Genomic DNA, 11,862 nt, shown 5'->3' with positions numbered 1-11,862 from the left:
GGCTCAAGCAAGTCTCCTGCCTCCACCTCCCAAGTAGCTGGGACTACAGGTGCCCGCCACAACGCCCGGATATTTTTTGGTTGCAGCCGTCATTGTTGTTTGGCCGCCCGGGCTGGATTTGAACCCAGGAGCTCAGGTAGCTGCTTGAGCCACAGGTGCCGAGCTGTGATGACTGATGTCTTACTCTAGTAGTTCACATGAGATTTAAAAGGTGTGGGCGCCCCCTCCTCTCTCTTACTCCCTCTCTCACCACATGACACTCCCACGCCCCTTTCACCTTCTGTCATGAATGGAGACTTTCTGAGGCCCTCATCAGAAGCAGATGCTGGCACCATGCTTCTTGGACAGCCTGCAGAACCATGAACCAAACAAACATCTTCCTTTATAAAATACCCAGCTACAGGTTTTCTTTACAGCAACACAAAATGGACAGAGATGCCTCCTCACACCGAAGGCTGCTGAGTGAATATCTCAGACTATTCTCTAGCTGCAGGGCTGGGCTGCCTGTGCACTTAGGGGCAGGGCTGAGGCAGCCTTCAACCAGTGGCTGATGGGAGTTGGTGGATAAATACTGACTGCAGCTCCTTCAGCTCCCAAATCTCAGATGTCTATGCTACACTGTCTCCCAGGGTCCCCCGTGAGACTGAGCTGCCTTGCCTTGCCTCTCTCATTTCCCCTCTCCCATCCCAGTGCTTTCTGGGATCACCCCCTGAATGATCAACTAGTCCTTATATCCTTATCTCAAGTCTATGTTGAGGGAACCCCAGCCAAGAAAGCACCTCACTCCATTTCCCAACTTGTCTTTAGTTAGGCCAGTAGAAGGTAAGCAGGTGAACAAAGATGAGACCCTCAGATGTTAGTAACTGTTGATGGATCAAATCCTGCATCCAGCTCCCATATGTGCTGAGTCTGAGCTTGTCTAAATTCCCCTCTACTGGGTATCTGAGCTACCACTAAACCAGGGGTCTAATACAGAGTTTTGATCTGGGTTCCTCCCTCACTTAAATATATTCCATGGCTCCCTACTGCTTCCTCTTGGTCTACCCTCACTCATCTCTGCAGCCTATTCTACTGGATTCCCTCTCACACTTTCTAGAGAGAGGAAGTGACTTTTTCTTGCTCAAATAAATAATAAACATTATTGCACATTTATGCAGACCTGATGCTTGCTACTTGCTTTGCCTGCAAGTAGAAGTATTTGCCTAGTACCACACATAGTCAGGGCTTAGTAAATGTTCCCTGCATGTTATCTGCATCATACCTCAATTGTACAACCATGCTATGAGGTAGATACTTTCTTTTCTTCTTTTTCTTTTCTTTTTTTGAGACAGAGTCTGTCTCTGTTGCCTGGGCTAAAGTGCATTTGCATCATCAAAGCACAGCTCACTGCAACCTCGAACTCCTGGGTTCAAGCAATTCTCCTGCCTCCAGCCTCCCAAGTAGCTGGGATCACACAGGGCAGTGCTCCCATGCATGGTTATTTTTTCCAGTTTTAGTAGAGACAAGGTCTCGCTCTTGCTCAGGCAGGTCTCAAACTCCTGGCCTCAAATGATCTTCCCACCTTAGCCTCTCAGAAAGCTAGGATTACAGGCATGCACCACCATGCCCAGCCCAGATACGTTCTTAAGCTCCACTTTATCAACTGAGGTGACAGATGTGAATTCCAACCCAGGCAGACCTGGGTTCAGAGTACGTCCTGCTGGCTCACTGCCCTCCACTGCTAAGCCTGGCAGTTTGGGGAGGGGAATCTGTTAGATGGAGGTTCCCTGATGAAGAAATCCAAAATTTCTGGGGAGCCAGGTAGTCTCACCTTCCAGCCCCAGAGAGCCCCTGGGGCCTATAAAGGAGCAGATCAGCAGGCAGTGTAGCTGGGTGGTCTACAAACCGGGATTCTGAAACCAGATTGCCTTGCACAATCTAATCACCACTCTGTGCCTCAGTTTCCCCCTTTGGAAAATGATGATGGAACTGCCATGAGCAGGTGGTCAGAACTCAGTAAGTTAATATGACACAGTCTTTGCAACAGGCCTGGCACCCACGTGGACTTTTTTTTTGGGGGGGGGCAGAGTCTGAAGTTGTCATCCTGAGTAGAGTGCCATGGCATCATAGCTCACAGCAACTGCCAACTCGGGCTCAAGTGATCCTCTTGCCTCAGTTTTTCTATTTTTAGTAGAGATGGGTCTCACTTTTGCTCAGGCTGGTCTTGAACTTGTGAGCTCAAGCAATCCACCCGCCTCAGCCTCCCAGAGCGCTAGGATTACAGGCATGAGCCACAGTGCCCAGCCGCCACATTGTTTGCGACCATTATTGATGTCTTTCGGAGTCTGTCTTTCGATACAAGGTGGGCTCCATATAAGCAAAGAAATTGTTTTCTTTTTGATAGAGAGAACTTGGCATATAGTAGGTGCTCAATAAATGTTGGTTGAAGGTAGGATGAGGTTCCAGACAAGGGTCAGTAGTGGAGAGGTGGAGGAAGCAGGGGAGGGGATGAGATGGTTTGGGGCACTCACTATCTCAAACTTCTTGTCGGGATAGAGGCATGTTTCTCCTCCTGCTGTGAAGTTGCAGAAAACCCTGAGGGCATCCCTGGCACAGCCCTGGTTGGGGTCAATCCAGTATTCCCCTGCCACAGAGTCAGGCAGGGCAGGTGAGGTAGGGAGAGGCTGGATCAGGACTCCCACCCCGGGGAGGGACTGGAGACCTCACCATCCGGCAGGTGCGGGTGGTTGCGGTGCAGTTCATGGCACACGAGGCCCGGCCGCTCCGCTGTACCCGGAGGGCGTCGCATCTGTTCCAGCTCCAAGCTCAGCGACGTGAGCGAGGCCAGCACCTCCTCCAGGCCGTGCTCAGGGACTGGGATGGAGCGCCGGCGACGCAGCCCAAGAAGCTCTGCAGAGGGACCCTGGCATGGGGGTGGGTTGAGCAAGGCGTGGGGGGCATTGGGGGAGGGGAAAGAGAAACATGAAATAGTGGGACAATTACTGAGATGGACGGAGACAAAGAGGAAGAAATGGAGTGGGAGAGGGGAACTCAGCTGAAGGAGATAAGACCCTAGCTACAGCAGCCACCAAGGAAAGACATCTCCCCTAAACCCCCTCCTAGCCCAGACCCTACCAGGGCTTTCCAGGAACTGCACTTTGCAGCCACATTCCCTGAACACCAGGCCAAAGGGCCCTCCCCAGATATAGTCCCTGCCCTGCCCTCAGGTCCTGGTGCTCAGGCCCCTCTCCTTGGGGAACTCACCGGGGGTCCTGGGGGGCCTGGAGGACCAGTATCTCCACGGGGACCAAGGAATCCCTGCAGGAGAAGTCACTTGGGGGTGTACTCTGTCTATGAAGACCTCTTCCTGTTCTCTCTCTCTCTCTCTCTCTCACTCACACACACACACACACACAGCCCTGAGGGAGAGACATGCAATGCTGAGCACTAAGCATTTCTATTCTTTTCATATTTTAATGTCTCTGAAACCAGCATCTTCACGACTTTAGCAAGTCATCATTTCCTTGGCACAACTGTTTTCTTTCACAGCAGTTTATAAAATAATGGTGCATCTTACAATTGATGGCACTTTAGATTTGATGAAATACAACAGTAGGTGTTGAAAAAATATTTGTTGAATGCACAATTGGGTGAATAAATAAATGAATAAATGCAGAGGCATTCTGAGGGTTCTGGTGAGGTGGAGGAGTGTGAGTTGGGATGAGGAAGCCCAAGGAAACAGGGTGTACTCACCGGAGACCCCTTTGAGCCTTTCTGTCCCAGAGGACCCTGTGAGGTAGAGACAGGGTAGCTGGAGTCCTAGCCTGGCCCACCATGGTCACCCCATCCTACTATCTGCTTCCATACTCACCGCCACACCTGGGGATCCAGGGGGGCCCAGAGAGCCGATGGGACCAGGGGGACCCTGAGGAAAAGCAATCACAATCAGTATTGTTGGGATGCAGCATTATTACCCTGACGCATTCCCCAAACCAGCCCCCAATCCCCTCAAGCCCTAAACAAGCCTCTGATTAGCTTAAAGGGAGAACCCCCAAACCCCAGACACAGCGTCCAACCTGCAAGTCCCCAGGTACAGCCGCCCCCCCCCATTTTCCCAAGACACATCCCCATCATTCCAGACCCCTAGGTTTCCCAGATCCCACACCCACATTCTCCAAATGGGCCTCATTCTCTGCCTCTCCACCCACCCTCTCCTTTGAACATACTCAGGGCAGGACACACACTCACAGTGTCTCCCTTGGGTCCTGGGGGCCCCTGAACGCCAGGCAGACCCTGATCCCCTTTCTCACCAGCCTCTCCAGGGGGGCCAATGAGACCAATTAATCCAATATGGCCCTGGAGGACAAAAGAGGCATATGTAGGGAAGGGAGCGGGAGGCTGCTGGGAGATCCTAGAACCTTTTTCTCCTAGAGCCTTGGAGTGATGAGTTTGGGGGCAGAAGGCACCCCATTCTCTCAGCCTTCCAGGAGGAGAGTAATGGGACTGGGTGTGCTTACCTTTTCCCCCTTGAGGCCAGCATCTCCCTTCAGCCCTGGGAGGCCAGAGGGCCCCTAGGGGGGAGAGCAAGGGTCAGTTGAGGATTTTCAAGTGTGACATCTCAAGGTCTACGTGGGTGCTTAGGGGGTGGCCAAGAGAAATGACCCCAATTTTATTTTATTTTTATTTTTTATTTTTTATTTTTTTTGAGACAGAGCCTCAAGCTGAGCCCCTGGATAGAGTGCCATGGCTTCATTGCTCACAGCAACCTCCAACTCTTGGGCTCAAGCGAGTCTCCTGCCTGAGCCTCCCAAGTAGCTGGGACCACAGGCGCCTGCCACAACACCCGGCTATTTTTTGGTTGCAGCCATTATTGTTGTTTGGCGGGCCTGGGCTAGATTTGAACCCGCTACCTTAGGTGTATGTGGCTGGCACCTTAGCCGCTTGAGCCACAGGCACCAAGCCATGACCCCAATTTTAAGTGGGAATTAGCAGGAATGTAGTCATGAACACAGTGAGAAGACAAGAGGGATGAGGGGAGCTAAAGAGGGGTGGGTAGGAGAATGGCCAGTAATAATGGTCAGTGGCCAAAATTGGTGTGGGAGGTTAGTGTAGGCCCTCCGTATGGGGCAGGTCAGTGTAGTAGTACAGACCATCAGGATGGAGTGCCAGTGTGCTCAGTGTAGACTATCAAGATGAGGGGGCAGAGTGGCTGGTTAGTAGGGATAGTCCATGTGGACAGTCAGATGGATGGTCCGTGAGGACCCAGCCTGCACCATTAGCACCAATGGTCACTAGATGGTCACTGGATGAGGGTGGCTCTCAGAGCTGACTTCAGAGACAAGTCTCTTACCAGGGGGCCAGGAGGACCAATCTGCCCAGGGGGTCCCAGAAGGCCTGGTTCACCCTGTGGATGAAATAGAACACAGGGTCATCCACACCCTGGCAGAACCCAATGTGGATGCCCTACCCAGAACGAGGAGCAACACCTTGGACCAGGCCTCCTCAAACTACAGCCCGCAGGCCACATCTGGCCCACCTAGGGCATTTATCCAGCCCACCAGGTGTTTTTGCCACCACTCCCTGTCCTGCTTAGCAGCCGACTCGTCCTGGGGCCCGCAGTCCGGCCCTCCAACAGTCTGAGGGACAGTGAACTGGCCCCCTGTTTAAAAAGTTTGAGGACCCCTGCCTTGGACTGTGATGAGATCACAAGTTGTGCACCCGTAAGGAAGGGACTGATTCCCCCCACAGCCATCTGCCCTGGCCCAGGCCCCTTCCTCACCCTGACCTAGCCCCAGCCCCTCCCAGCTTCACCCTTGGCCCCGCCCTGTCCCTGTCACCATCCCTCATCCCTGCCACACCTCTAGCCCCACTCACCACAGGACCTGGGATCCCTTGAAGGCCTTCAGGCCCCACGCGTCCAGGGGGTCCTCGAGCCCCCACTGGGCCTGTCCTTCCCAGGGGCCCATCAGGACCTGGCTCCCCCTGAATAGGACAGGGATAAGGGAGGACACCAAGAGTCAGAGGGGTCCCCTGTCCTGACCCTGCCCGCCTCAAGAACCCATTAGGGATGGGGAGGGAATTGGGGCAACTGCAGTGGTCATAGGCCCATCCCCTCCTGCTGACCCAGGAGTCAGTACAGGGACCCCTCCCAGGGTGGCACGTGGACTCACCTTGGCACCTTTCTCTCCTTCTTTGCCTTCTCGACCCTCACGGCCAGGAGTGCCCTGAGGAAGGAAAGACAGTGTGTGTGTTGCGGGGGGCGGGGGGTGTCTATGAGGGACTGTGAGCTGAGTGGGACAATGTTGGAGCTAGGGCAGCCAGGAGGTGGCTTTTCACTCACCCTCTTGCCAGGAGGCCCAGGAGTTCCAGCTTCCCCAGAAGCTCCAGGTGGACCCTATGGAGGTAATTGAGCACCAGGAACAGCATTAGCTAAGTTTGACTGTGTCTGACTGTCTCAGGACCCCATTGATCCAATGACAGTTTTCCCCCAGACATCACCCAGCACCAGCTACCTCCCACTGCTCCCTCACCTTTTTGGGGGGGGAGCAGAGAGGTGAGCAGGAGCATCTTCAGGGGCCCTGGTACCCTACTAGCCTACTCCTCTTTATCCCCAATTTATCCATCACCAGCTGCCTAATCCCCCAAGAACACACTGTTCCCCAACTCACCGGTGCCCCAACATCACCAGGGTCTCCCTTCTCCCCAGAGGGACCATCTATACCCTGCATTGAAGACAGAGTTGGGAGAAGTCATGAGATTTGGGGGTGGGGCTTAGAGGAAAGGGAGGGCTGTTGGCTCCACTGACCGTGCCCAGGTCTGTTAGCAGGGGTGTGGGGACAGAATTAGGAAACATGCTGGGCTTGGCAGAGGTGGGGCTTTGGGGAGGGTCACACTCACGGAAACTCCAGGATCTCCTGGAGGCCCTAGGTCTCCAGGGAGTCCCGTGGGGCCCTGGAACACAAAATGATCAATAATCATTAATCACTGTGTTCACCTAGTGACCATTCATTCAATACCTCTGAATTACCAAGCAGTCATCCACTGATTGAATAGATCAACTGTGCCTAAGAACAGTTCTGGTTGCAGGGGACACATTAGAGAACAAAATACAAAATCCCTGGGCTGGGAAGACAGAATATTCAACCAGGGTTTCATGGGCACAGACTCTGAGCTAAGAATTCTACATGTATCATCTCACTCCCTGCAGCCTCACAGAGAAAACTGATGCTCAGAGCAGGGACACTGAAAGCAGCAGGGGTAGTGAGATTCAAGTCAAGGCTCCACCAATGCTCCAGTTCCTCACACCTGTCCTCCACCCCACACGCAAGCCTTCTCACAATGGCAGAAGGGCCTCCATCCATATCCCAGTGCCTAATCTCACATCAATCCCAACTCTGACTCAGCCTCAACTTCAATCTTAGCGTGCCAACAGTGTTAGAACAATTCAGTGTGAAATCAACTTTCACCCCATGCGATGACATATAACCACTGTATTTGTTCATTCATTAAGCAATGCCCTGAGTTGCTCATTAGGTCTATAAATTGCAAAATGCTGGCTAGAAGCTTGGGAGAGACTCAAGTGTATTCAAGTGCCCTCCCACCTCTGCCTCCACCTCCTCCCAGGACTCACCACGTTCCCTTTGGCACCATCCTCCCCAGAGGGGCCTTTCTTGCCTGGGGGTCCAGCAGCCCCAGATGGACCTGTGTCTCCCTTTTCACCAACTTCTCCCTTGGGCCCCTTTTCAGAAATAGAGGTCAGAGGTCAGAGTGGCCTGGGTTCTTTGGGGATCAAAGATTAGCATACTTGGATTTAGGCATCAGAGTGGTCTGGGACTTTTCTAGGGTCAGGAGTCAGAGTAGCCTAGGTTGCCCAAAAGTTAGGAAGTGAGAAGAACCTAAGACTTATGAGAGAGAGGGAGTCAATGAGGTCCAGGTGCCTGCTGGTAACATGCCAAATTGGTCAATGTGCTGCCCTCATGTGAACTAGAAAAGAGGTCTGCTCTGCCCAACTCATCCCCAAGTCAGGCCTCATGGTTTGAATTTGAGCCCCCAACCTGCCCCCTGGGCCCTGCAATCTTGTGCAGTGTGAAACTGTACACAGAAGCCCTCTCTTGAAACCTCCAGAAGTCTTTATTTCCTATAGGTCCTGGGTGAATGGATAACCTAGGAGTGCCCAGGGGTCAAGGTGCCAGGGGCCACAGTTCATAGTCACTCACTGGGATTCCTGGGGTTCCAGGAGGTCCTGGGTCTCCAGGTTCCCCTGGCTCACCCTACAGGAGGAAAAGTGAGAGTGGGAAGAGGTCAGACAGGGAGGGGCTCCCAGAGACAGCCATACCCAAGCAAGAATGCATTTATCTCCCTACCCTAGGTGGCCACTGCCTTCCCTTTCTCACCTTCTCACCCACAGCGCCCGGCTGACCAACTCCTCCTGGCAGCCCTGGAGAGCCCTAGGGAGACAGCCAGGTGAGAAGGGTGAGGTTGTGGAAACCAAACAGCCCTTTTTGGGAAATAGGTGTTCCCACCTCTGAGCTATCCTGCCCCCTTCTCAGAGTTCTTACCTCTGATCCACTGGGTCCAAGGGGACCCCGAGGACCTGGAGCTCCAGGGGGACCCTGCAGAGAGCCAGAAGAGTATCCAATGACTCCATGCCCCCCTCAAAGGCTACAGTGACCACAGACACCACCCTTCATGCTTCAAAGGACAATGTGCCTGTGGACTCCCCACCATAATCCCACATCCCACCCCCACCCACATTGCCTTGGGAGTCCGTACCATGGACCCGACATCTCCAACCTCACCCTTCTCTCCGGGAGGGCCTGGCAGCCCCTGTGGAACAAAGAAACAAGATTGGGCACAAGTGGGGAGAACCAGAATTGCTACCACCAAATACAGACACCCACCTGCAAGCCAGGGGGACCAATCATCCCCACAAAGCCTCTGACTCCATCATCTCCTTTATGTCCAAAGAGGCCTGGGAGTCCCCGGCGTCCCTGAGCCCCATCTGCTCCCTGGAAGAAGGACAGAGGCCAGGGATCTGGTTGGGGTCCATGTCAAGGCTTAGAGATAGGGCCAGGACTGAGGTAAAGGGTTGGAGTCAGGGTTGAGATTAAGTTTGGGGAAGGTCAGGGTTGAATTTGGAGTTGGGGTATGAGTTAAGGGACAGACAGGGTTTGGGAATTAAGAATTGAATGAAAGTTTTAAGATGGGTGTTAAATGATGAGTCAGGCTTGGGGGTGAGGTTCAAGTCATGAGCAGGTTTCAGACAGGGCTGGGATAGGGTTCAAGATTGGGGATAAGGCTGAGATTGAATCAAATTCTGGAGTTGAGTTCATATAGGTTGTCAGTGTTTATGGGCAGATAGAATTTGAGTTTGGGGTTGAGTCAGATTCTGGAGTTGAGTTCATATTTGGTGGCAGCGTTGAGAGGCAGACTGAGGTTGGGTTTGAAGTTGAGAATGCATTTGAGTGGAAGAAGACAGTGGCCATTCCCAACAGGGATCTGGAAGAGGGTCACAAAGATGGCAGAGCACTCACTGGGGGGCCTGGGTGTCCCACGGGACCCCGTATCCCTGTTGGTCCAGGTGGGCCCTGCAGTCGGGATGGAATAAAAATATCCTTCAGGCTTAAGGTTAGAGGGGGCATGAGAGATGTCAATCACTGCCTCCATGCCCACACCTCCTTTTTTTTTCTTACTTATACATGTGTATATTAGGTTTCCACTTTTGCCACACCCCTTCTTAGAACAACTCCCTCCTTACCAGGAAACAACAGTTTCATTCCTCCTCCCCTACCAAATCCTGTCTTCCTAGCACCAACTGATGGGACCAGAGACAGAAATCTGTCCTATCCCTGGACAACTGAGACCTGTCCCTAGGAATCCCATTGAGACTCAGGGATAAAGCTGGTTCACCGACACTGGACACTGGAACTGAAGTTCTTGGTGTTGGGGTGATGCTGCAGACAGAGAGCCTCAGTGCCATGCAGAGTCACAACCAGGGGCGGGTACATATCACCCGGGAAAGCAGAGGGGAGGGTAGTCCCCTCAGTGTTGTTTTGGGGCCCCAGCTACCATGTTTGGAGTGAGGTTCTGTGGCCTGTTTGCTCCAGGTACCTTGAGTAGCTTCTGTTGCATGCAGGTGTCAAGATGGTGCTCAGGAAAGCAGGAAACTCTGTGCCCTCCCCCTATCCACCAGTTCTTCATATCCCCGACCTCCTCTGCCCTCCCCTGAAGACGTCCGCTAGCTGGTGCCCCCACTCACCACATCTCCCTTGTCACCTTTGCTCCCTTTGTGACCGGGGGCTCCCACCTCCCCCTGTAGAGAAAACAGGATAAAGGAAGACCAGTCTCCCTTCACCCCCACCCCATCTTCCCCACACCCTCCCTCTCTGTGAACCACCTACCTTGTCCCCTTCCTCTCCAGAGGGCCCAGCAGGTCCAGAGGGTCCTAGAGGACCCAAGGGCCCTGGGATCCCATCTTTGCCAGTAGGGCCAGGAGGACCACGTTCTCCCTGAAGGGAACAATAGAAGGGATGTCAAGGGAGAAATGCTGTGCAGGTGCCAGGCCCTGAGGGATGGCAAGGGGAGGTCACTCACCGGAGACCCTTTCTCGCCTGCAGGGCCAACAGGCCCCTGGCCACCGCTCTGGCCAGGAAGTCCAATGCCTCCTGCTGGGCCCACAGGACCCCGCTCACCAGGGGGGCCCTGAAAATAGGGTAAAGTGTCAAGAATGATAACAAGAGTAGTAGCACTCTTTATGCAGGGTTTTTAAACCACCTGCTACAGCTTGGCATCTAATCTGTTCCCTACAGCAGCCCAGAGGCGACCAAGAACACCCTCCTCTGCCCACATCCCACCATGGCTCCCAGCTCCCTCAGAGTAAAAGCCAAAGTTCTCCTAGAGGCCCACAAGGCCCTGCACGAACTGCCCCTGTCACCTCCCTGCCTTCGTGTTCCTCCACTCTCCTTCTCACTCCCTCAGCTCTAACCACACAAAGCTCTTCCCTGCTGCCCCTCAAAGTGTCAGGCATGGTCCTGTCTCAGGGACTTTGCACATGCTATTTCCCAGACATTCACATGTCTCTTCTGTCACTTACTGCAGGTTTCAGCTCAGATGTTACCTTCTCAGATAAGCCTTCCCAATCAGTCTATTTAAAGTGCTTTTCCCCAGCCTCTGGCTCCCCTGATCTGTCTTGTTTCATGGTATTCATCACTGGCTAACTCCTCCACCTCTACTAAACTGTAAGCTCCAGCAGAAAAGAGGTTTTTCTGGGCTGGTGTCTAGCACATAGGAAAAGTATTTGTTGGATGGACTGCCCAACACTGAGGTTTATGATAATATATAAGATGAGGCTTTTCATCACAGCTATTTTACTGACAAGGAAACTGAGTCTCACCAAGTAATACAACTGCCTAAACAGTGAGTGGCAAAGCTAGATGCGACCCAGGCCTGTTTAACTCCCAAGACAGGTGTCATCATAGCAATGCCAAGCTTCCAAGACACCCTGAGTCCACCCCATGCCCTGTCCCCCACCCAGATGAGGTTGCACTTACATTGGCCCCAGTGGGCCCTGGGGGGCCTTTGTCACCCTTCAAACCAGGAGGTCCCTGTAGGAGGAGATAGTTCACTGTCAAGAGACCTCAGGAACAGGCGGCACCTGTGGCTCAGTGAGTAGGGTGCTGGCCTCATATACCAAGGGTGGTGGGTTTGAACCCAGCCCCAGCCAAACTGTAACAAAAAATAGCCACACATTTTGGTGGATGCCCGTAGTCCTAGCTACTTGGGAGGCTGAGGCAAGAGAATCACCTAAGCCTAGGAATTAGAGGTTGCTGTGAGCTGTGTGATGCCATGGCACTCTACCAAAGGCGATAAAGTGAAACTGTCTCT

At 53.1% G+C, this 11,862-nt stretch overlaps 1 protein-coding gene across 1 annotated transcript in view; it reads right to left on the bottom strand.

The window, feature by feature from the left end:
* Window positions 1-11,862, bottom strand: part of COL5A3 (collagen type V alpha 3 chain) — a 43,759-nt gene that overhangs the window by 4,564 nt on the left and 27,333 nt on the right. The window contains exons 39-62 of the mRNA XM_012810140.2: window positions 11,529-11,582; window positions 10,573-10,680; window positions 10,380-10,487; window positions 10,238-10,291; window positions 9,513-9,566; window positions 8,880-8,987; window positions 8,752-8,805; window positions 8,538-8,591; window positions 8,373-8,426; window positions 8,196-8,249; window positions 7,610-7,717; window positions 6,877-6,930; window positions 6,648-6,701; window positions 6,320-6,373; window positions 6,150-6,203; window positions 5,854-5,961; window positions 5,330-5,383; window positions 4,497-4,550; window positions 4,228-4,335; window positions 3,851-3,904; window positions 3,733-3,768; window positions 3,244-3,297; window positions 2,707-2,902; window positions 2,511-2,623 (exon numbers count right to left, since the gene is read on the bottom strand). Of these exons, the coding sequence (XP_012665594.1) occupies window positions 2,511-2,623; window positions 2,707-2,902; window positions 3,244-3,297; window positions 3,733-3,768; window positions 3,851-3,904; window positions 4,228-4,335; window positions 4,497-4,550; window positions 5,330-5,383; window positions 5,854-5,961; window positions 6,150-6,203; window positions 6,320-6,373; window positions 6,648-6,701; window positions 6,877-6,930; window positions 7,610-7,717; window positions 8,196-8,249; window positions 8,373-8,426; window positions 8,538-8,591; window positions 8,752-8,805; window positions 8,880-8,987; window positions 9,513-9,566; window positions 10,238-10,291; window positions 10,380-10,487; window positions 10,573-10,680; window positions 11,529-11,582 (1,803 nt within the window). The remainder of the gene's footprint in view (window positions 1-2,510; window positions 2,624-2,706; window positions 2,903-3,243; window positions 3,298-3,732; window positions 3,769-3,850; window positions 3,905-4,227; window positions 4,336-4,496; window positions 4,551-5,329; window positions 5,384-5,853; window positions 5,962-6,149; window positions 6,204-6,319; window positions 6,374-6,647; window positions 6,702-6,876; window positions 6,931-7,609; window positions 7,718-8,195; window positions 8,250-8,372; window positions 8,427-8,537; window positions 8,592-8,751; window positions 8,806-8,879; window positions 8,988-9,512; window positions 9,567-10,237; window positions 10,292-10,379; window positions 10,488-10,572; window positions 10,681-11,528; window positions 11,583-11,862) is intronic.

Source organism: Otolemur garnettii, unplaced genomic scaffold, assembly GCF_000181295.1.
Source record: "Otolemur garnettii isolate 467f Iridium unplaced genomic scaffold, OtoGar3 scaffold00127, whole genome shotgun sequence".
Taxonomy (NCBI): Eukaryota; Metazoa; Chordata; class Mammalia; order Primates; family Galagidae; genus Otolemur; species Otolemur garnettii.
This window is presented reverse-complemented; position numbering and strand designations above follow the sequence as displayed.